This window comes from Pezoporus flaviventris, unplaced genomic scaffold (assembly GCF_033815535.1).
Source record: "Pezoporus flaviventris isolate CSIRO_AGI_PZ_B2104156 unplaced genomic scaffold, CSIRO_AGI_Pfla_v1 ptg000047l, whole genome shotgun sequence".
NCBI lineage: Eukaryota > Metazoa > Chordata > Aves > Psittaciformes > Psittacidae > Pezoporus > Pezoporus flaviventris.
The window spans coordinates 10,544,150-10,568,157 of NW_026892595.1; the positions used below are offsets into that span (position 1 = coordinate 10,544,150).

Sequence of the window (24,008 nt, forward strand, 5' to 3'; positions counted from 1 at the left end):
ATCACAGTTAATACACGTAGCTTCTGTGATACAAAGCAATGCCAAGAGATGCTTAAAAAGAAAACAAATACCTGAGAGGCCAAGCGCTTTCTTGAAACACACTTCATAAATCTCTGAAGTGTTCCAAACTGTGAATCCTTATTGTTAGTTCTGCTTAGAAAGTGTGGCCTTTAAAAATGTTGTTTGTACCATATTGTATGCACAACATGAAAAATACTAACTTTAACTCTTGATTTGAGATCTAAAGGACTGGATGATAAACAAGTGCAATAGCCGCAGTGCCTAGGAATGTTCTTTTTTTAGTTGGAAGACTTACTTCTGAATAACATTTTAAAGAACTGGCTATTCAGGCGATGAGGTGTAGGTACTGCACACATACAGCTACCATGAAATATTAGGTGTAAAAATGCAACATTTCTATCAGTGTAAGTTTAGGACTGCTGCCTCACTCCAGAGCACACTCCTTGCTTTTCAGCCCTGCAAGTATGGGAAGCAATGAAATGCGAGGCAAGCATCTGCTAGATGAAACACCTGCCTTTCCTCTGTGCTGTGCTATCACTGACAGACCTATAATGGTTTCCAGCTGAAAAACTGCTTTCTCAGAATGCATCTCCTGTGAGGGAATGAGATCCTGGAAGATTTTTAACTTGTTATGAATGGGCAAGGCTAACCAATGCTTAGACTGCTGTGGCTTTAAGAGAGATGATCTGTCCCTGCAAAGGTTTCTTAGGACAGTGCAGGATAAGCGAACATCAGTGCTGCTTCAGCACAATTAATTCGTGTCCTTGGACCTCCATAAAATATGTCAGGAACTTTCTCTCCCCATGGATACCATAAATTTAGGACTGAGCTTTTTCTCCTGTGTACTGTTTCCTGGGTCCTTCACACTTAATGTGCTAGGCTCTTGCTTCTCTTGTCTTTTCCATTCAAGAAGAAAAGTCCAGCTACCCAACAGCCAAGGAAAAAGGATAGAAAAAATATGCAGGCTGCACCAGCACATGTTCACATGAGGACAGAAGAAATTAATCTTTCCAATTTCAGAAACTAGAACATAAAAGCTGTTATATACTATTATAGAATACTGGATAGATACCAAATAAAAATTGTCCCAACAAGTTTATGTTTGCAGCATAGAAAAAAAAGGGAAGCTGCATAATTCAGTATTTTACAGTTTACAGAAAATGTAAAATGTTTTGACTCCCAATCAAATATTCTGGCTTTTTGCCATTTATCAAGTATTCTGCAGATATCACTTAAGACAATTTAATGACAACAAGAATGTTTACAGAAGGAAGCGATGCTGGCTTTCATTCACTGGGAAATCAACTTTGCCAGTGAAAAATGACTTAAGTGTATACAAAAGATTTTACATGAATATAAATATTATATTGTACTGATGCAAGTATGCTTTAGTTTATAATACCTATTTAACACCAATATGTTATGTTGTAAAATAAATGTTAATGTACCTTGAAAAGTAAAGCCCTGTGGTAGAATGTCCCTTTTTTCACTTTCCCGATAGGCACAACGTTGCATTTCAGTTCAAATTCTATTTCGCTTATGTGAAGTTCCCAGCTGAAGTTATGTAGTTTGTCTCTTTCAATCGGGCCACCCATCTTGTCTGCAACAAACCTGTTCCAGTGTATACCAGAATCAGCTGCATCTATAATTCCTCTAGTATTTACCACAGAAATGTAGCAAATGAAATGTATACAAGCAATAAGTGAATGACATATAAGACTTTAATACTTCTGCTATACTTGCTGTATTAATTCAGTAATTTGTATTTTATATATGTTAACTGTTAAATACAAATAACCATAACTCAGGTTGTTCTCATTTGTCACAGACCTAAACCAAGGTGCAACTTCTGTCAGCAGAGATTCTGGAGGGCTCTGGTATAGGCACAAAGTCCTCAGAGAAAAGCACCAGTAACCGTGTCATTACCGAGGACGTAGCTCAGAAGCTAGTGTTCACCTTTACAGCTAACAGATTATGTGAGCTACATATTACAATCTGCAGCCCTACCATTTGTTTGAAATAGTCATTAAGGCATGTGAGTATACAGGGTAAAATTTAAGCCACAGATAATGATCCCAACATAGGAAAGCAACTATATCCATAAAGGATACTTCAGCTTCTATGTGTGCTGTCTTAATACTGAAGCCAGTATTTGGGTGGTGAGAGGTGTGTATTTACCCATGAAAAAGAATTGGCTTAGTCACAGAAACAGAAGGTCAAAACTCACAATCTGTGCAGACACTGCCAAAAGCATGTCTTTGGGCGACTGTGCACACATAGGACCAGGCCCCATTTATAAGTCTGTAAGACACCTTCACCTTTCTATGCATGGTCCCTGTATGTAAAGACCTTTGTTCCTCTCAGAGTCCTCAGCCAGAGCTACAAGTGTTACTGAGGGCCCTCACTCTGGGCAAGGTGATGCAGAGCTGTCGTGGGTTTAAATCACAAGCCACTACTTCAGACAGTGAACTAAGATCTGCATTACCCTCCTTTGCAGTAACTGTAGGTTCTGTCCACATAGTATGTGCAAGGCAACCCTGGAGGCCTTATTTCTCAAACCCTAGGGCCTGAGGTGATACTGGTTGCAACAGCATGGGCACAGGGAATTATCACCAAGCTGGCTAGACATGGTATCTTGAAGTTGGGAATTACTGGGTGAACGTGAAGAAGTGGGGACTCCAGGCGGTCGCTCGTGCTGCTTGTGCCTACAGCCAGCCCTCAGTAAAGAGAGCAAAGCTTCTTGATCCTGCAGGCACGCTGCTCCCACGTGTGCACAAAGATGTGCTCTGTCTGTTTAAAAGGAGACAGCCAGCACTACTGCATGTTCCTTCATCTACCCCGGCTCCCTCCCTGGTGAGCACAGCAGGAACCCCGCTCAAGCTGCCAGGCTGCCGAGGGCTGCTGCAGCTGCCTCTTCCTCCCCTTCCTATTCAACACACGCTATTCAGGCAGCCGCTTAAAATGGAACATGCACATAAAAATCCCCACAGAAAACATTTTACTTAAATTTCCCATGATTGTTTTCCTGGGTTGTGTGTCTGCAAGAATTTCATTGGTGTGTTTGAAGAGCAGATTTGAAAGAGCATTTTATGGATTCCACCTTGAGGATGGCAGCATGATTTATACACAGCTGGATAGCAAAGGATGAGTATCTGTACTGTCACATTTTGCAACCAACAGAAAAGTCATTCTTCCTATCACATTAGACCACTTCATTAAAAATGAGAGTTAGTAGAAGAAACAGATTTTGTGAGACTCAGTGGGATCTGATGCCAAACTCTACAGATTCAGGAGGTAGCCAGGAAACTGCTAAGATAGCAAAGGTTAAACTAAGGAGAAGGTGAAAGCAGACACACTGCCTGAAGATGACAGTGATTGGTGCTAAGGCCGAGTAGTCAGTGTAACTAATGAACCACACATTGATAACAACAGTCTGTACATGCACTAGTGCAATATTCTGGCACTATTAAATCATCAGGATATTAATTACAGTAGTACCTAAAAACTACATTAGAAAAATGTCTCATGCTTTTGGCTCTATAGGAAAACAAAATATGAGACAGATCCTGTCCTGAGGGGTTTTCAAACCAAGCAGGCAAAAAAGATCATAAAAGAAGGAATAGACATGATACGTGCAAGTTACAACAGTCTCAACTATTAAGTTAGGAGTTTAGGTTGTGGATTTAGTCACTGCAGCTCCTAGGTCTCTCTGGCTCCTTAATGATACCATATGCAGCTGAGGTGTTCATTGGAAAGGATCAATACAGATACATTAATGGGGGGGGGGGGGGGAAGGAAAAGGAAATTTTCATATGAATATTTTCAAAATGGGAAATTTGTACCCTTTTGTGGCAAGTGATTTTATCTTCCAAACAAACCCAATCCAACTATTTACAACAAAATTAGGAACAAGAAGCTTAAAATCTAAAATTATGTTAGAATTCTAGACCAGACCTGATTTCGATTCCAGTTAGGATGGGAAAAATAACAAGCTTGGAAAAGTTGTCCTCAGATGAGAGAACAGTTATTTTACCAATTGAACTTATTTCTATTATTTATGGAAATGTGATTTGATACTCACTGTGCAAGAGCCACAACCTGTTCCCTTGTAGTAGTTAGTGGTAAAATTGTTTTGGAAGCATCATTAATGTAATTAAGTAAAATGAGGTCAGGCGGTGGTAGCCACTGTGTATTTTGTAGATTTATTTCATCCTGGACTGCAGACAGAATCTGAATAACTTCTTTTGATTTTTCCTCTTCTTTTTTCCCCTTCCCTTTTCTTACAGAGGAAACAATGTACAGTTATTTAGAATGCTGTAATCGCGAAAGTCCAAATTCAAATAACAGCAGTTCTCCAACAGAACATTTTAGACAAATAGATTGCAGGGGGAGTTAGGAAAAATCTTTTCTCTTGATAATGAATACTCGAAAATCTGCAAAGTTGTAGAGAACACTTGTGGAACATGCCCTCAGGAGATATTTATGAACCAAGTGTCACTAGCGTCATATTAATATTGCTGTAAATTCTCATTTTATTTTTATCTATAGCTCTGATATGCCTTTCACATATATCTAGAGGAGAAGAGACGTACATCCATATAAGAAACACTTTTAGACAGTTACAGTTTGGTTCCATATGGACACGAACTAAAAATCATGCACTCCAATGAGGCTTTACTTGATAGAAATTGGATTTCAAATAAAGGAACGAGTGGTATCAAAAGCATGGCCAAAATTTTTGACAGGATATACCAGGCAGCAGTGTCTGTAGTTGTAAGTCCACGTACTTCAAGCATTGTACAAACTACAACACTGCTGGTCAGATGAAGATTTTATAAGAAGTCTGTGGTTTTGGTGTCTCTTTTTTCACTGTACATGCTATATATATCGCTAATGCTCAGGACTGGAAAAATGACTGTGATCCTGAACAGGCATCATAAGCACCTAGCAGAAGTAAAAATGAAATGCTTGTTCTGCTTAGACTGAATACTGACTGTGCATTTCACAAGTTACGTAGCAACTACAAAACCAAGATCTTAACAGAGATATCATTAAGATCTATACAATCAGTTTAGGATATTTCATTTGTGGGAACATGTGGAACTTGCGTTTCATAAGCATTGTATCTTTTTTCAGCATAGGTGTTGAATAATTCTACTGTGAAACATGACAGAATTTCTTTCCTTTATTTAACAATTCTGGCTAATTTGTTGAAATCCATAATACTGCTGGCATTCTTGGAAGGAAAAAGGGGGGAAAAAAAGAAAGGATGGATCACTAGAGTATATGGCTCCAGGGCACACTATCATTATCTTGTGCTCTTCAAATTAATTCTTGGAATTTTGACAATGGACAGCTCTCTTAAGAAGGAAGGCAATGGACAAAGCAGAAGGGCACACACCATTATCAGGTGTCTAATTCAAGCCATTTGTCTTCAGAATACTTTGCAAACTTTTCTTTTACCTACTGAGATTTACCATATTCACAAAATGGCCTTTTCATAGGTTTCCTAAAGCACATTATTTTAGCAGGATAGCCAATTAAGATTTAATCTTAGAATTATAGAAAATTCACCACCCTTTTAAGTAAACCGTTCTGGTTATTAATTGCACCTATACTTGAAAAAAGCAGATAAACAGTTTTCTTTGTCTAATTTGACTCTATCTAACTATAGCTAGGGAACCTTATAATGGTAGATTAAACAGCTACCTACTTCTCCATTTATGCACTTAGACATAATGTTTAAGAATAATTTATTTAAAGAAAACTGTTTCCTATTCCTATCTACTCAGATGACTCTTGAATCACTCTTACTCTCCTTTCCAGTTTTCAGGAAGAAAACACCTGAGAGGGATGGGTTTGAGCAGTGATTTGTTCGGGGTTTTTGTTGCTGCCTATTTCTCTCAGGTATGACTATGGTTCCTTGGTGGAATGGCTGCTTTAAAGTTGTCTTCCACACCTGTCCCTACCTTACTCCTCAACTCTTCAGTTCATCATGTCTAATACTTACCTCCTAAGGAACTGTGGAGGTGCTGTCTCATAGCACAGTGCCATAAAATAACCAGTAACCATTACACTAGACTTCTACTATCTTTTTTGTGTCCTCTTTTATTATTTTATTTACCAGTGGGAATTATGACATCTGAAAAAAAAAAAAAAATCACTCTCCTTTCCCAAAGCTGTCTTACTACTCATGACACATACTTGCCATGAATGTAGACAAATATACAAAGAAGAACTCATGGCTGTTAACAGTGTCCAAGATGTTTCTGATTTCTGCTGCAAAAAAAGTCCAATGGGTCACCAGAGAATCAGTGTGAGGAAGAAGGCAGCCAATAAAATATCCTACCACTAAAAGAAAGCCATTACACCTATTTTCTTTCCTTTTTCACATAGCTTAATCCTTTGGCTGTCTTTAGAAAAGGAGTAAATGGACACTGGAAAGCACCTCCTTAAATGATGTACTGGAACATAGCATAGAATAAATGTAAATTTGTCAGTCTACATTAAACATCGTATTTTAGCCCAGTGAATGTGTATATCAGATATGCAACCGTTTGATTAAAAAGGTTGCTATCTGTCCATGAAAATATATGTCAACCTGTCTACTATGCACTTCCTCTACATCTAATTCAAACACTTCCAGCAGACAATTACAACTGCTCTTTCTTTTAGCTTTCAAGTGTGGTTTATACAAAGTAGATTTACTTTTTCAAAACAACATCTTTAAGCTGTGTTCAGTAGTACTTTGCAAAATATTGATGAACAGAAATGTATGATCAAAGGAAAAAAATATGTCAGAAAAGGTCTGAGTATGTTTGAGACTTGGAGTCGGCTACTGACCTTCAAGTAACTCCCATATATCTCACAAATTAATAATAATAACGATGTATGAATTATGGATTCAAAATGAATGACAATGGGGTTATAAATCATACAACTTGATCATGACATTCAAAAGCAATTATTTCATACTTGAAGAAAGAAGTCTTTGTATCCCTGCAAGTTTGCTATGGGAAATCGAGACAGGTATTTGGGATCCTTCTTGTAAAGAATTTTTTTTGCTTTCAAAAGAGTTATTGTTGCTAACCCAGCAGTCATTTACTGTGTAACTGACATAAAATAGATTAAAAAGCAATTATCCAAGGGTATCCTCGTCTCACATTGTAATAAACAAACATCTTGTCAGAACAGATCTCTAAGCTTTGCGCAGCTGCTTGAGACTATGCAAAATGGTCCACGACTCTAGAGCATCTTCTGAGATGAAGGAATCCCCCACAATTGCAGGGCACCAGGGGGCTCAATATCTCCCATTGCCTTCTGCTCCTTTTGAGTAAACTGACATTGCATAGTGGGTCATGACCAGAGTGTGTTGGGCTTCAGGAGGACCTGCTAAATGAGCAGAAGCTAGAACATGCCTGCTAAGACACTCAAGATGCAATATTGAAAACTCTTTTGCATCCTGAAATGGGAACCTTCCACAATGCAACTGACATGATCCATTTCAGTTACCTACTATGAAATTATTTAAACTGAATTCCAAAAGTGCTTGCAGTCCAAATAACTAGTCAAATGTAAATGTCTGCCTTGTAAATCAATAGATAGATCCACAAGTCAAGTGGATAGACCTACCTCACAATTCACGTCCTGATTTAAGTCAGAACCTCAACCCTTCACAGTCAGTAGCTATTATCTGTCAACAATTTGCATGTCAGTTCTAAAGAAGCTGATAAGACATATAATTCAAAGAATAATACATCAAGCCTTTTTCTCTAATGCTGGTTTTGCTGACTGAACACCATTGTCCAGATAATTCTCTCTTTTCCTCCACTGGAGATACAATTGAACTATTGAGATCACAAAGCAGGTTTGAATTTTCTCTTTACTTTCCTACTGCAGATTTCATGTCTCCAGCACAGATACATACATACATACACAGAAATATAGAAGCAGTCTGAGAAATCCACAATATCACTAAAATGCCTGTACAGACATATCACAGTTCATGGGTGAGCTCCAAGCTAAACATTGCAAATGTAGCACTTCAGTTCCCACAACAGGCATGCCATCTCTCCTGTGGGCTTTTTTTTATGATCCTGTAGCACTTAGGATTTTGTAATGCCCACCACTGACATCACATTCACAGCCCTGAAGCAGAGCCAAGGCTCCCTATACCATAAACTAAGAAAAATCAGGAAGACAGGACTGAGACCCACAGAAACTAGCATGATAAATGGTCAGCTCATTAAGTTAGCTAACAGAAAAACCAAGGAGAGTTGTAGGTTATATCACATTCCTATCAAGGACTAGATATCACCCCATCAATGTCAAGGAAGCTCTATGTGGACCAGTTTGGAAATCCTGAAAATTTCTTTAGGATTAGGCATTTACACCTGCCTTTTCTGAAGGACACTGTTGTGGTCATGATTGTGCTGCTGTTTTATATAAAGCACAGCTGGGGGATCATGGTTCAATTTTCTTTAGCAGGAACAAACTAAGGGTTAAGTGCCTTATATTAAAAGTCATCAAGACAATGACCAGTCGTTGGTCTCTACTCTCTCAGTTAAGTACCCTAACAGCTGAAGTAGACAGCTCTGTTCATTCCACCTCATTGTTAGTGAATAGCTACAACAAACCAGAAAGAGACTGCTAAACCCCAAATATCTTGTGGTCAGCTACCTCCAGGTGGGAAGGACAGGATCAAACCCTCTTTCTGTAAAGGAAAGAAATTAATTTCCTACCACAAGGCTAGAGGCTCTGACCTATTTGTTATGAGCAGACATGCCTACCACATCAGTTCTACAGAGAGGAGTGCAGGATTGTACCTAGTGTATTGTATGGGTCAGTGGGAGCCCTGCAAAAGCGAGGCAGTTTTAGGCTTGTTGCTGTCAAAACGGAGACAGTTTTGAGAACACCCTTCTCAGCTTTTAGTCATGTATAAAATTTCACTGGAAGAAATCTAATCTAGAAACAAAGATGCATGCATGCAGTGTAGGAACTTTTTGTGTGTCTAGGTTCTAAATTGAGAAGGAACTTCTACCCTAGTTTCCCTGTGTCTTGGTTGTTAAGCTGTAAAATAACATAATTTCACTGCCTCTAAGGGATATTGAAAGGAAAACCAGCCAAATAAACAGGAGATGTTCTAAGAAAGCATGGGGATGGAGGACAAATCATTACTAAGATAGAAAAGGAAGACTACAGCAATTAGGAGGTAAAAGAAAGACTCCAAAAACATATATAACATTGTATTTGAGCATTTTGTACTCCATTTGAAAACTGTCTATCACTATTTTCAATCAGAATTTTATTTCTAATGTTAGAGCAATAACAGAATATTGAAAAGTAGTCAATTTTAAAACCATACCTTGTTTTCTCTCTACTGCTTTTTCTTGAAATAGAAGGTGATAAGATAGTTTGTTCATGAGATGAATCGTGTGCCTTCTCCTCTCCTGGAGGACTGAAATGGAACAAGATATTTTTGCATGTCAATTAGTGTTTGCATATTAAACTGTGAAAATGAAGTTCTGATTTTAAAGGCCACTAAATATACTCATAGGAAAATATAAGTGGAAGAAATAACATAACCAGTAAGAAACCAGATACTGATTCAGGAATCAAAAATGAAATAACCAAATACCAAACGATGGACACAAAAGTAACTGGAAAGTAAGACTGCTGCCAAAGGCAAGAAGCTGTATCAAAGTCAAAGAAAGAAAACCTGATAGTTAAAGACAACTCTAGGGATCAACAAAGAGCATGAAAGTTTGTTATAGATATTCTCAGACATCTTTATGGTGTCATATACAAGCTTAAAAGGAAGCTAATGATACTGTTAACCAAATATGTGATGTGTTGACAGAGAAGAAGGTTTTGGACTTGCAAAATATTGGTAGAGCATTCTTTGATCTGTGAGACTGTTTACAGGAAGTGACTCCCAGTTAAACAAGCCAAATACCAACTTCCTGCATTTGAATCTAGGAAGATTTGTTAGGCTGGCTTCAACTTAAACAGAGAAGGAACAGGCATGGGTTCTATATCAAGTATGAAAGCACGATGCCTGGCTTTGTCCTGCCACTTGGGATGTTGTGCTTAAAATTCCATGCATTTGTCTGTACAAGAAGATCATCAAATCATAGGTTCCATTGCTGCATATTGACATTCAGCTTAGATGACATAATTATAATGGCAGATGACAAGCTTTGTAATAGCTAATACAACACTGGGTATGCCAGCATCAGGAATCAAAGGGTGTTAAATGAATAAGTCTTAATGGCTAAGTGAAAAAAAGCAGCTCAACTGAATAAATCTTTCCTGTCTAGAGGGAAAAAATGTTATTTTCTAAATTCCTATTTTCCAAAATAGAAATATCTTGCCTTCTAGGACATGAAGCTAGGGATTAAATATTAGGGATACTAGGGATAATCTATTTTATATATGTGTATACATATATAGACTATGTAGTTTGTACTGGAATCAATGGAAATGACAGAAAAGATGAGCTACCACAATAACTTCGTAGATCAAACCTGGCTTGCTCTTCTTGTGGTTTAGCATTAATGAAGATTATGGCCCGACGGTCAGTAAGAGCTTGCATACTCAATTCCTCCAGAGATGAAAATTTCATTCCACGTTTTATCTACAAGAAAATTAACATAGAAGAAAAGGTGTTCAGTTAAAGATGAAGAGAAAATAATGTATTTAGAAGATCTTTATAGAGTAATTTAAAATTCATAATCTTGAACAGAAGGCTTACATGAGACTTTATAAAGTCATTCAAAATAAGTAAAATTGTTTTGTTCTTCATTTGCATTTTCTTAGTCAATTTTCTTAGAAAAGATTGCCTGTAAATAATTTAACTTGTAGTTATTGTTACTATTGTTACTTTTCAAATAGTTCTAGGATGTTGAAAAGTTCCTGCCTCTGAAAGCTTTACAATATAGGACAGATTTTTCAAATGCAACCAAGTGCTTTAGGAGCAGTTATTTCACTGATTTTCAGTCAGACTGGTATTTCTAATTAATTTGGGCATTTTGAAAAGTCCTTGGATTTAAACTGAACACAGCACTAACAAGTGATGCTGGAGTCATTCTTTATATATAAACACTGCTTTGTGAGAGAAAGGGTCATGACCAAGGTGAAAATATGAACTCTTTACTTCTTTATGTAAAAATAAACAAAAAGTCCATAGGTCATTCAGTGTAAGGTCAGTATTTAGAAAAGAGATATTAGGGAAAGAGACCAGAAGAACTGAAGTCTGAGAAAGGATCTGGAAAGGAACTATGTCTGCACAGCTTACATAGGGTTGGGAAGAAGATCACAACTGGGGTGTAACATGAAGATGATAAGATTTCATCCATGAAGAAAGATAATCAAAAGAAATTTGTATAAAAGCTGGGAAGCTTCAGGACAAGAAAAGAAGGTATTTTACATAGCTAGATTTTGGCTTTTGCTGTAGTACTCTTACTTTTTCCAAATCAATAAGAAAATTTCATCCTTTCTAAGAAGGGTAATTTATTTAAAGTAGCTTACCTGACCACAATCGTAGAATCCATCAGTAATGATATTATTTGATGATAAATATCCCATCTGGCTGTACTTTTGGGAAAGGTTGTTATCAAGTAGCTTTTCCAGAGCAGCTTTACTAAAGTTATTTTTGCGGCTTATTGATAGATTAATTTCTTCTAGGATATCTAAAGCACTGTTAAACAAAATGCAAAGGCTGATTCATCATTAAATACCAATTAATTGTTATTATACAGTCCAGAGTTTGTTTTCAGCATTACCAAGGCCAAGACAGATTCATTTCCAAGTGGGCCAGCAAGGAGGTGGCTGTGCTGCACAGAATTCTTTCTTTAGGGAAGAAAAATTTAGGCAGTTAAACTTACATAAAGAAACATGGACAGGATGCCACAGCCTTATACCAGAAGGATGTTAAGCACCACAGAGAACCTGAGAAAAAGAAGGATGTAAAAGTAGAGTAGAAGGAATAATGTTCAGAGCTGATGATAAGATACAGATCAGGGAATGTCTCTCCCTCCAACTTGCAATGTTGCAATGCAGTTTGCAGATTCCAGCTGTGCAATACTCAATGTGTGAATCCTTCTGGTTTAGGACTATTACTGTGTTCGGGGAGGCACAGTTGGCAGAGATTTGATAAACGCGGTTGAGCATGGAAACAAGCAGTTGTGTCAGCACCGTCAGGATGGCAGGATTTTTGCTGGATGAAGGTAGAAACAAATAGTCATGTGAGGACACCAGAGTACAGGAATTCATTTATTCAGCTGTTTTGGGTGCTGAAACCCACATACTGATAACTTCTGACCTGAAAAGCTTAGAAAAAGCTCGAAGAAGATAAAGGAAGCTCAGTGAGGAGAACATAGCACACTGCAGTTTTGAAACTGTTTAGGTATGAAAAAAAACAGGAATAGGGAAATATATTTATATATGTGTGTATGTATTCAGTTGATATCTCTGTGTGTATATACACACATGCAGACATTCTTCGCATCCTGAGGAGTCAATTTAATATATATATATGTATATATAAATATAATGAACTCCACGTTTAGACTGCTCTGTGAACTACACAGGGAGCCTCAGCTGTGGACATTTGCCACGTAGACTTCTGAAGGTATGGCAGATGAATTCCAGAGAATAAATTTTTCAGGCAAGGCAAATAACAACCCTCTCTTTTAGAAGGGAACAATGGGAGAAAATAGTGGAAGAGCAGTACAGGCTATTTGTCATACAGCATACTGCAACAAAGTCAGGTAACCAGCAAGTGATGCAGAGAATTTTAAAGGGGAAAAATGAATATGGAAAAGCTAGTGTGTACAGCAGTGTCTAAAACAGATGACATTACAGGAACAATGGCACATTACCCTCATATGGAGGAAAGACATAAATGGCCAAATAAAGCTGCACCAAAAATTCTGTGAAGACCTGAAAACAAAAAAGAAAGACTTATACAGAAATGGAAACACTGACACTTTTGAAAAGAAAAAGTTAGGGATAAACCCAAAAGACCCACAGGCAAAGTGAGACACAACTAGTCAGGGACTGAAACAAAAATAAACATTTCATATGCTGCAAGTCAGAGAGGAAAATGTAGACCTATTACTCAATGTGGGAAGAAAACTCGTAACAGATGGCACAGAAAAGACTGGAGTGTCTGATGCCTTTTTTGCTTCAGTTTTCATAAAAGAAGGTTGCAAGCAGATGCCTGGTAGTAATATTAACAAAGAAGGTAGAAACAGTAGGCTTAGTATGTCTAGAAGAAGTTTGAGGCGGCAAAGTTAGCAGCCCCTGAGGATATCTACCTCACACTGCTCTATGAATTGGCAAAAGCAACTTCTGAACTGTTTGTAATTGTATTTGAAAATTTAGTGAGGACAGGCTAGGTGCCAGGGGAGTGGAGAAGGGCAAAGATTGTATCTACATTTGAAAAATGAAGAACAAGGAAGTTACAATGGAGATAATTCAGCCAAATTTCAGTGTCCAAGGAGCACCATATCAAATTATTAAACAATCACTTTGCAAGCAACAAGAGATAAGAAATAGCTATTTTGCGTTTGTCAAGAATAAATCATGTAAAGCCAATCTAATCCTTTCTGTGACACGGTAACTGACTTAACATACAGACAGAAGTAGAAGACATGAGAGATGAGTTGACTTAGAGGTATGTTTTGACTTTAATAAGTCTTTTCGCACATTCCTACTTTGATACTCATAAGCAAGTCAGGGAAATACGATCTACATGAAAATAACATGAAGTAGTGCCTGATGGGTTGAAAAACTATGCTTAATGTATTATTATCAATAATATGCTGTCAGACTAGAAGGACATAAATTAGAGTCCTACTCCGATAACTTAAACCAGCTTTTGTAATTCAGATATTAATATATGGAACCTGGACTTTCTAAGAAGGAATAAAACAGAGGCTTTTTTATGTGATACTTTAGCACACCTGCAGTTAACCAGAGCTTTAAATCAAATTTAGCCTGTGCATATTAAATAAAATTTACTGTATACTGAACTTAGCCCAAAACTTTAATTTCAGTTTCATATGTATGAGGCACTGCAGTCCCTAATTTTGAGTGATACAAGCACACCTTCAATGTAAAGCCCAACTCAGTCACAAAAACAATAAACATTTTTATAACTCCAGACAAAGTCTCTTTTCAGGCTTACGTTTTATCTTAAGCCTTCTATTACTTAAAATCAATACTTTGTATCTATAACATCAGTAGTGCGTAAGTAGCTTCTGCTTACCAAAACATATAGCTTAACTTTGTTATTCTGCTATAAACGTGTAAAGATCAACTTACTAGAATTACTGCATCAAAATCTTCCCTCTGCCCCTCGATACTATTTCTACTCACCCTAGCCTGCATAGTTCAACAGCAGTTAGTTCATCACTTGCACAGATCATAACAGCCCAACAGGCATTTCTTCTGACTTCTTCATTTTTAGAATGCAGCAGTTCAACGAGTGGTCCCAGTCCACCTGCTTTTCTTAACTGCAAAAAAAAAAAAGATGATGTTGCCTCTTACATATTTCATTTATCTCAGCAAGAACTGCCTGTGAAATTCACCTTCCGAAACATTCAAGGCTTGTAGACAAGCTATGCTGGGCTGCTAGAAAGATCATTTATGGGGATTCTGTGCTTCTGTGAACTTGGCATAGGCTAGAGCTGAAGCAAGATTCAGGAGCAGTACAAGGCACACATCCGTTCTGGCTCTGCCTTGATTTTCAGTTATTAGATTGTGGTACGGAAACTGAAGAGACTGTGCAACTCCAGACTGCCACAGAGAGTTACACAGCTTTTTCTGTGTTCTGTTGCCTCCTAGCAACTTACTTACGTAACAATTTATTTGAATTTGTATTGTATTGTATGTATGACAATCTTATTAACGTCCTATTCTCTTGTGTACTACAGTATCTTTCCTATACATGCTGGAGGAAATATTGCTCATTTGGATTTTTGAAAAGAAAGACATTTTAAGGACACTGAAAGAGGTAGACTAATTATCTATGCCCCTTATTCATGTCCTAATTAAGAGTCTTGACCCATGAGAAAACCCCAGCTTAAGATCTATGAATGCACATAGGATCATCCTTATTTATTAAAAGAAAATAGCGTGACCATTGATAAACAGTGAGAAGTTCAACTTGCTGGATGCCACTGATCAAGTGATTAATTATATTTTGAGTTTTGCCTGAATTACATTTACTCCATGTACATGCAGGATCTTATCAAACAAGGTCAGGCACTGCCATTCCGGCCTTGAAAATGGGCAATAGAACAATGCTGAGGGAGAGTAAAGAGGGCAGAGCTTCTCATCTTCAAAGTTCAGATGACAGTTGCAGCTGGAAAGCCATAATGTTTAATGCTCATAAACATGAGAATTAAGATATAGCCCTTGTGCAAGCTCATCAAAGCCAGTGAAAAGCTGTAAAACATTAATATGGTGCAAGCAAATACAACAGTAAACATAGAAATTAAAGAAAACCCTTTCCAAGTTCTCATGACAAACTGAGCTAAATTCAGCTGAACGAAGCTATGATAAAAGTGAAAAATTAGCTACTATCTAGAAAGCCTGGGACTTTTAGGACAGACACAAAATACAAAGATTCTAGGTAAGAATAACAGCAACCTCAGGATCTAGAAATGTCATAAAGTAACCACAGCCCAGAAGAGCAGCTTTACCTCAGTCCTTGCATCAGCATCACAACCAAACACAGCCACAGCAAATGCTGCTTTGCTTTGCACTTGGCTGTTGGTCGAGCGCAACGGTTCTGCAAGCACACTCATAATACCGTGGCTCTGGATATTTACACGTAATGGCTCTTGCATGGCCAGATTTGTTAGAACTGTAGCAGCATTAGCAATGGCTCCATCTCGCTGAGCATACAAGGTATTTAATAATGGCTCAATTCCTTCAGCCTCAGCAACAGCACTAGCAAAATGAAGGAGAAGAAAAAATCTTTGTTATTTTAGGACCATTTTTTTCTTCTTAGTGTTCTATATGTGTCAACTAAATTAGCATTACATTTCAGTATTTTTATATATATGTATGTGTGTGTATGTAATGCATGTAATTTATATATGACTCATGGTGTGAAGTTCAAGAGGCACAACCTAAGCAGACAAAGTCACAAACTTCTGGATTCTTTGACTTATTAGCAGGTGGATTCTTTCTGAGGTTCTGAACAAGTGAAGTAAATCTTGCATCTTTTCAAACGTGCAAAATTTCTGTATCTCTAGTTGCAGCCAAATGCCTCTGCAGACTTACCACCTCTCCCCATAACCATTCTAGCACAACTTCTAATAAGGATTACAGTGCATGGAATTTCATGCCATTGTTCTTTGTGCTGTCTCCATAAATTTCTGTGATCAGATATCTAGGTGGAATGAATAAGTACACCAAGTTTCTGCCATTCTTAAAGAGTAGGTGCACATAATGGAGTTCAGTGCAACATAGAAGATATTGAGCTGGCTTTATACAAGCTGATTTAGACAGCAGGAGTACAATGGACACATCAGCACAGAGTTCATGGCTGGCTATGACTATGGCTCCGCATTAAGATGTCTGTCAGAAGCAGATCCAGTTTAAATATTCCCTCTGCTCCCAGTTGATACTGCAGCCGTAGCTGAAGGGTGCTGCCCCTCAAAAGTGCTGGGACAAATGCTGGTGTGGCCAAGTTCTAAGCTAGATGTGCAACAACCTGCTTGCAAATAAAATTGGGGAAGATTGATGCGTTTTTTTTAAGGATCATTTCACAGATTTAGGTTAGAGAGCAGCCAAGAAAAAAAAAAAAAACAGTTTATGAAGCACTACTAAGGAAATAGTAACTTCAGGCAGGAGACAGCAGACAGTGCAGGCAGCTACACTATTAGAGGACGCATTTGCAGATTACTTAAATCTGATGTGTTGCAGAACTAATAATCATGTGGGCCTACAGCTCAGTCACAGCAGAAGGAACTGGCCTATGAGCCCTTCATCTCAATGCTGCTGTTCTGCTGCTGGTACTCACTGGGATAGTGCCTCTTAAAGGAAAAATAACAAAGTCAACTTCAGGTATATATTTCTGGGTTACCACCTCATTATGTATTCTTTGGTTTCTTTGCCATAGGCAAAAGAAACTACTGAAACCAATGCAGTTTATATTCTTTGAATGCCATAAAATATTCCATAACTTGAGATTTTTGTTCACCTTCTTGCCAAAATTTTGCTTACTTCTTTGCCTATACCATCTTACATTCACTTCAGGGATGCTTTTCCCAATGTCATTAGAAACCAGCACACTGTAAAAACTGAATTGTCTTTGTGCTAAGCTTGCACATAAAATTTGATCAAATGATTTGAGGCGTATGTCAAATTTAATATCTGCGTGTAGCAATTTTACATTAGGCTCATCTGTTTGTTAAACAAAGGTTGGCATTATTGTTAGCAATGGAAATGCACAGATAGCAATTTGAATTTTCTTTGCAACTGCTTTTTATACCTTCTTTTATATATTGTATATATCAAAAACATGATAAACTCTCCCACCTCTATACAAGCATAGCTAAGCACTTGACCAAGAGAAGAGTGTACATTTTTTATAAGTTTTGCTAAATTTCTGTCAACACCTTAATAAGAGAAATCTGGATGTAAAAAAATCTTACTTTTACTGTAACAGTGTTTTACCAAAATCTAACTGGCTTTTGGTAACTTTCACAGTTGCAAAAATAAACACAAGCTTACAAGTATTACATATACAAGAAAGAGTTAAGCTATCAAAGACTGGCAAGGCATTGATAAAAACAAAAAACCTCAGGAAAGCCACAGTCACGCTCTTACGCAAGCAGGATAGAAAGCAGAATACGTGCTAACGCATGCCATATAATCCCATTTCATGAGCAACACAATGTCGATCTCACTGTGAACTCATCTTAGCACAAGTATCTCCAGACCAGATTTTTTTACTTCTGAGGCTACCTGCAGCAAATCAGCAGAGGCTAACGGGGTTTGTTAGTCTGATCTTTGCCTCAGCTACAAGGCAATGGCGGCTCTAGCACTGGAGCATGGGTATAAGGAAGTCTGGCAGCCAGGCAGCAGTTTAATACAAGCACTTCAGTCTCTGTTCAGAAGTGAATCCCATGTTTTCAGATGTCCTGCACTACACTCCTCAGACTGTCTTCCATTAGCCCTTTACCTGGGTGACCAGATAAAGAAGAGCTGAAAACGTTTGGTTTGGCTTGGTTGGTGATTTTTTTTATTTTACTTAGGTAAGGCCACTGAACTTCTCTGGTTAATAATTGTCTTCTCTTCCCCATAAAAATTTTATCCAGACTTCCAGCTTCAGGAGTGCTGTAGCTTTATCCAGGCTGCTGTATATGAAGAAATCCTGGACATGTCAATTGCACATGTTAAGGATCAGCTATACACCACATGTATCACAGGTTTACCAGAAAGCCACACATGCATAGCACATGTAGCATGACATGATGTCATGATGTACCTGCTGGCAAAATGTGGGGAGAGACTTACCATACATGCACATTAAGGCATATCCATAAGCTTTTTTCCCCCCAGATTATATCATTATACAGTATACACACAAATACCTTATCCAGGGACAAAAATTAAAAAAAAAAAAAAAAGAAGAAAAAAAAAATCAAAGCTTTTCCTGTACATTGGATACATCAAAATTCCAGGATTTACAGGACAGATAGATACACTACACGAGATGCATGGCTGCATCTCACAGGTGTAATATATCCAATATTTCTGCAGTAAGTACGGGACTTACTCTTCCTATACTACACCTAATAACACATGATTTCTCCCATAGGAAATCCTAATAAACATATAGTCCCTAACAGACTGATTCCAGGATGACACATGGAACTGAATGATGTAGCCAATCACATTAGAAGCAGATTCACTGTAATTTCCATAAAGCCAGCAAGTACACAAGTACTTAAAAAAAGAGCAAGGTGACAGCTTCTCGTGTGTTCAGAGTTGACCTCAGCGAGGTACAGAGCACAGCCAATTTTCTCAAGTGGCACTCAACTTCAAAAAGGTTGAGAACCACTGATTTAGAAGTTCATACATATTTATTTGAATCCTGCCTTCTACTTCTGCCCAGATTCATTTTGAAGCACAGTTTAGTGATGGTTTAGTTTAATCAAGAGCACAATTACAAAGCAAAAAGAATTCCTGTTAGAAGTGATGAAAGCGGGTAGTAAGAGCTGAAGGTAACCAGTACCTTTGAGAATAAGATTTTAAGGGGCATAAACACCTGAGAGCAATGCTGTGTCCTGGTGACAGAGATACATACAGAAGAGGTTATGAGGGAAGAATGGAGAATCCATAGATAAACACACTGCTACTCCTTAGCCCTCCAGAGAAGGCCTCCATAGCACTGTCACCCTGGGCCACAGAGCTCCAGCTGCTAAAGAAACAGCAGTACCCGACATCAGAATGGAGCTGAAAGAATCAATATGCTTAAGCTTTTAAGGTGCTGAAATACTACAACATTAAGATCTCATCATGAAGATCCTCATACCCTTCCATCTTGGGCAGAGATACACATTGTGTAGATTCTGATTACAAAGAAATAAAAGCCAGAGGAAGAAGCTTTTACCATCACTGTCTTTGCCTAATGTAAATGAGCACTTGCCTCTCCCTGCCTGCAGAACACATCCTACTGAGACGGAGCACTTTGTCAGTGCACCCACTACAGGACTACATTGGATTAGCTGAAAAAAAATTACACTATTTGATGTGATAAAGGAATAAATTATATAAATACACAGTTTTTTTCCTCCACATTGTGTAAAGATTCAAAATACATCAAGTACCCTAATGGAAAGAAAAGATCAGGGAAAAGGAAAAAAGATAATGACAAAGGAATAAAAAAAAAAAAAAAAAAGAAAAAAGATCCATTTGCAGTATCACCATGGTTTTTTGAAAATTGGAAGCCATTTGAATTACAAACAAGCAAACAAGAAAAACCAGATGAGATAGGTGTAGAAATTGTGGAGCTCAAATTAAAGTTAAAATAATTCAAATGTTATGACTAATAAGCACATGGTTATGATTGTGAGAGTGCCTAACCTAATAGGGTTAGCCATTTACCTTAGCCAGGGTATATATGGTTCAGGTACCCTAATGATCTTAACCATGCTCTGTAGTGAAAGAGTAAAATTCTGATTACACCTGAATTCAAATTACTATGTACAGGAACAGCTAAATTATTTTTCTCAAGTGCCATTGAAAAGACAAATATTAAAAGGTCAGATAATTAATATTTAATTGAAATTATTAATTTTAAGTATACATTGTAACAAGCTAAGAGATTTTCTTGAAAGTTCGCTAAAGATCACTCAACTCAATGAATGCTGAGAGTTTGAGACAAATGCTTTCTTCATTGGTTTCACTACAAAAAGAAATTAAAAGTTGACAATAAAATAATTACCAAAAGTTTCACAGTGCAGATATTTTTAAACAGTTACTTTGGAGATGCATCTGACTTTCACTGAATTGAATATGTTATTTGTTTAGTTGTCTGGGATGCAATAGGAAAGCTCAGACAGTGGCAGAGCATTGTGAGAACAATCATCGGTAAAAATTGATCCAAAACTCCATGGGTTTTTATTTTATTTTTAGGACTGTAGGCTTTCTGGCACAAGAACCACCTCTTTGTTGGCATCACATTAAGCATAATAGTTCTATCACCAACCAACCCTCCCAGCCATGGCAAGAAAGATAACGGATTACTTACTTAGTGCATAGAGAATGGACCAGCTAGCTTTTCCTCCAGAAGAGAAGGTCTAGCCTAATGGAGAAAGCAGTTATCCCTGTCCAAAACACTGACAGAAACCACCGAGACCACCCCCAAGCCCTTAACGTAAGCTACGTCCCCCTTCTGACTGAGGATTGAACACAATTTCTGCTCAGAAAAAATTCAGATTTCTCCTCCTCACAAAGACTGTTGGACTCCTCGTGGACTTCATTTTCCAAATGTATTTGCAACCACATGTTTAATTTCTGTGCAAAATTACTGTGATTGTGTGTGAGTGCTTAGCTAGCCATTTATGCCTGTGCATATCTCATTTTCATACATAATTGCATGTAAATTATGCATAGGAATTATGCATCTAATTACACACACATTTTTTTTAAAGTCAACTCTGTTAAATCGCATGACTTCTTTTCCACACAAGGCATTTTTGATCCAACTCTATTATGTAATTTCTGACTGAGAAAGAATATCATAACCAGAAGTTTGAAAAAAAATCAAGAAATATCTTCCTTTTTATTCCTTAGATGTATTAATATTCTTCACTTGCCTTGTTATGCCATTAGAATAATCACATCCAACAAATGTCTTCTGCATTTACCAAAAATTTCACTTTGTGATTTAATTATTTCAAAAGGAATTGACTGTTTATACTGTATGCAGTCCCTTGTATTTTATTTAAAGATTAATATTACTTTCGTTTTCTTCACTATACCAAGGAAATTAATGTCAGTACGTTTATTCTGAGTAAGGGAATCTAGCACAGAAGACTCTGATCTACAATTTAGGGCCCCTTTGTGCTACAATAAAAATAGTGATGATATCAGCAAACCATATTAATTTTTAATTTCAGGAACTGACCCTTCTATTCCTATTTTTTAATGAGAAGTATCTTGTTAAAACATCAACAAACCCCAAGCTCAATAAACTCCACAGTCTGGAAGCAATAAAACCTTAAACTATCTGGATTAGCAGAGCCTGTAACACCTGACTCTCATTTAGCACTACAGAGATCTTCTGTTACTGAACCCATCTGACAAAGTAACACAGAATTCAATTCTAAAAGTGGAGTATGCTTAATTTAAAATATTACAGTGGCATTGGTAATGAACTATCTATTTGTGATATCGGAGCCTTTAAATTATAATATTATTTGCAACATTTATTAAGAATCTTTGACACTTCTGCTATAATGAGAAAGCCTTGAAATTCAGCAACAGAAACTCTTTTTTTCCCTTTAAAGATCCCACATAGCTTCTGCCAGGATAAGCTCATGAAAAAGATACCATCCCCCTCTCTCTTTTTTCCAATTCAAGTAGCAGTGTATGAAAAAACCAGTAACTCAGCACAAATGTTGAGAGTCTGTAACCCACATTGTGACAAAAGCAAAATAATAGGGAACATTCAGGAGCTGCCAGAGCAGCCTTCATGGAGGTGTAAGGGAAGGAAAGAAAAAGCTGAAGCAGGATCCTCACAACTCATTTGGACACACGGACTGAGGAGACAGTGGCTCCTCTTCATTTTTGGAAGTACAAAAGAGCTGTGCCAAGTCAGTCTCTCTAAACATAGCACTCAGACTGTGAAACTTGACTCTATCTTTCACTTCTGGATAAGTCTTTTCTGGACAACTGTGAACTTCAGTGGCAGCAATATGCTTTGCTTTGCTAAAGGCTCAACAAGGATTCAGGTGGAGAAACTTATGCTTTTAGTTTTCTCTCTCAAAAGTAAATCTCTAACATAGTATACATATACTACTAAGTTAAGGTAAAATTACTGAGGTTGCAAGTCAAAAGGGTTAAAGTTACTTGTGAAAGTTTATTTTTACCCCCTTGTGTGTATAACAGTCAATTAGACAGCATGCCACAGTCAGTGCACAGGTTAAATTCACAGCAGGACAGAATTAAGTTTGCATGATCAGCTATAACCCTGCAATTCCCTTATATAGACTTAAATAACTTCACACTACACTTAAGTAAGTTAAAGCATATACTTAAATAATTTACATGTAATTTAGAAATATGTTACAAAGAAAATATGCGTGTAAAAGCACCAATAGATTTGCCTGAAATTTACTCAAATGTAAAATAATCCTTGCTACTTTTAATTCAGAAGAAGTATAATTAATCTCAGTGCATATAACCGAATGTCACTGTAGGGATACACACTCAAAAGAAATCATTGTACTTGTGCCACTCTTTTAAACACACTTTTCTCCACCAGGCTTAGGAATTCTCCATCCAGGAAGAGAGAAGTTTCACCTCATCCCACAGAAATCTACCATGGGAAGTTACAGGTGACAACACACATGCACCAAGTGAAAGTCCAGCCTTCCACAGCTAAGATAAATAGTGACCATACTGCAAGGCTTTGAAGGTAGGAGAGTGCAAACAGCCTGAAAGATTTTGCTGTATCAGTAAAGGGTAGAACTTCTTAGGTTCTCATGGACTTAGGATGCTGTGAAATGAGATTTGTGTTAGCTAGAGGTGAATGTTCTAAGCTGGTCTGTGCCTTCAAGATAAAACAGGAAAATGCATAACATTTTTTTGTTTGTTTTTTTTTTGTGAGAGAAGGGTTGTAATGGGAGCAAAATGCAGTTACAGTGAGTCCACAGCAGGACTTTTCTATATAGCCACACTGTCACAAATCCAAGAGAGAAAACCAACAGTTGGCTGAGTGGAACATTTCGCAGCTGCCAGCAAGGCATGATTTTGGATACTGTCCGTGGGTTGCGCATCAGTCATCTGATGTGATGTTAATGTCACAGTGGGAACCCATTTCTGAATGACATCCCAGCAGCAGGCCTTGATTCAGCTTTTCTGCCAAGGGAGAAATTTACCATAAACCAGTTTTCAATGGAAGTCAATATGTAATTTGTAAGGAAAAGCTTGTGAGCTCTTGGGTAATGACTGCATTAGCTTTTCTTCTTTGGAAAGCACCCATTGCACTGTGGATATACAGTAAGAGACAGTCAAAGGAGGAATCTGTTCGTGGCATGCATTAAATGTATTTGCGAAGAGCTCAACAGAATGGGTGCTAATGTAAAAAATAACAACACAAACCACAAAAGCCACAAAATCCCTTTACCTTGCAGCACAGTGGCTCAAAAATATGATTCTGTCACTAGGGGTCAGTATTAAAGCATATTACCTTTACACAATGCAGCTAGCGGCATTCTATTGTTGATTCCCTCCTT

General features: G+C 37.6%; 1 protein-coding gene across 17 annotated transcripts in view; it reads right to left on the bottom strand.

The window, feature by feature from the left end:
- The window catches only part of ARMC3 (armadillo repeat containing 3), a 57,878-nt gene that overhangs the window by 388 nt on the left and 33,482 nt on the right, over positions 1-24,008 (bottom strand). For 15 of the 17 annotated variants that reach the window (XM_061468268.1, XM_061468279.1, XM_061468272.1 and 12 more), the window contains 7 exons: positions 15,732-15,981; positions 14,404-14,540; positions 11,551-11,719; positions 10,548-10,657; positions 9,386-9,478; positions 4,103-4,300; positions 1,470-1,674 (listed from right to left, as the gene is read on the bottom strand). In XM_061468268.1, coding sequence (XP_061324252.1) covers positions 1,470-1,674; positions 4,103-4,300; positions 9,386-9,478; positions 10,548-10,657; positions 11,551-11,719; positions 14,404-14,540; positions 15,732-15,981 — 1,162 coding nt within the window. The remainder of the gene's footprint in view (positions 1-1,469; positions 1,675-4,102; positions 4,301-9,385; positions 9,479-10,547; positions 10,658-11,550; positions 11,720-14,403; positions 14,541-15,731; positions 15,982-24,008) is intronic. The other 2 variants (XM_061468275.1, XM_061468285.1) reach the window with 2 other exon arrangements.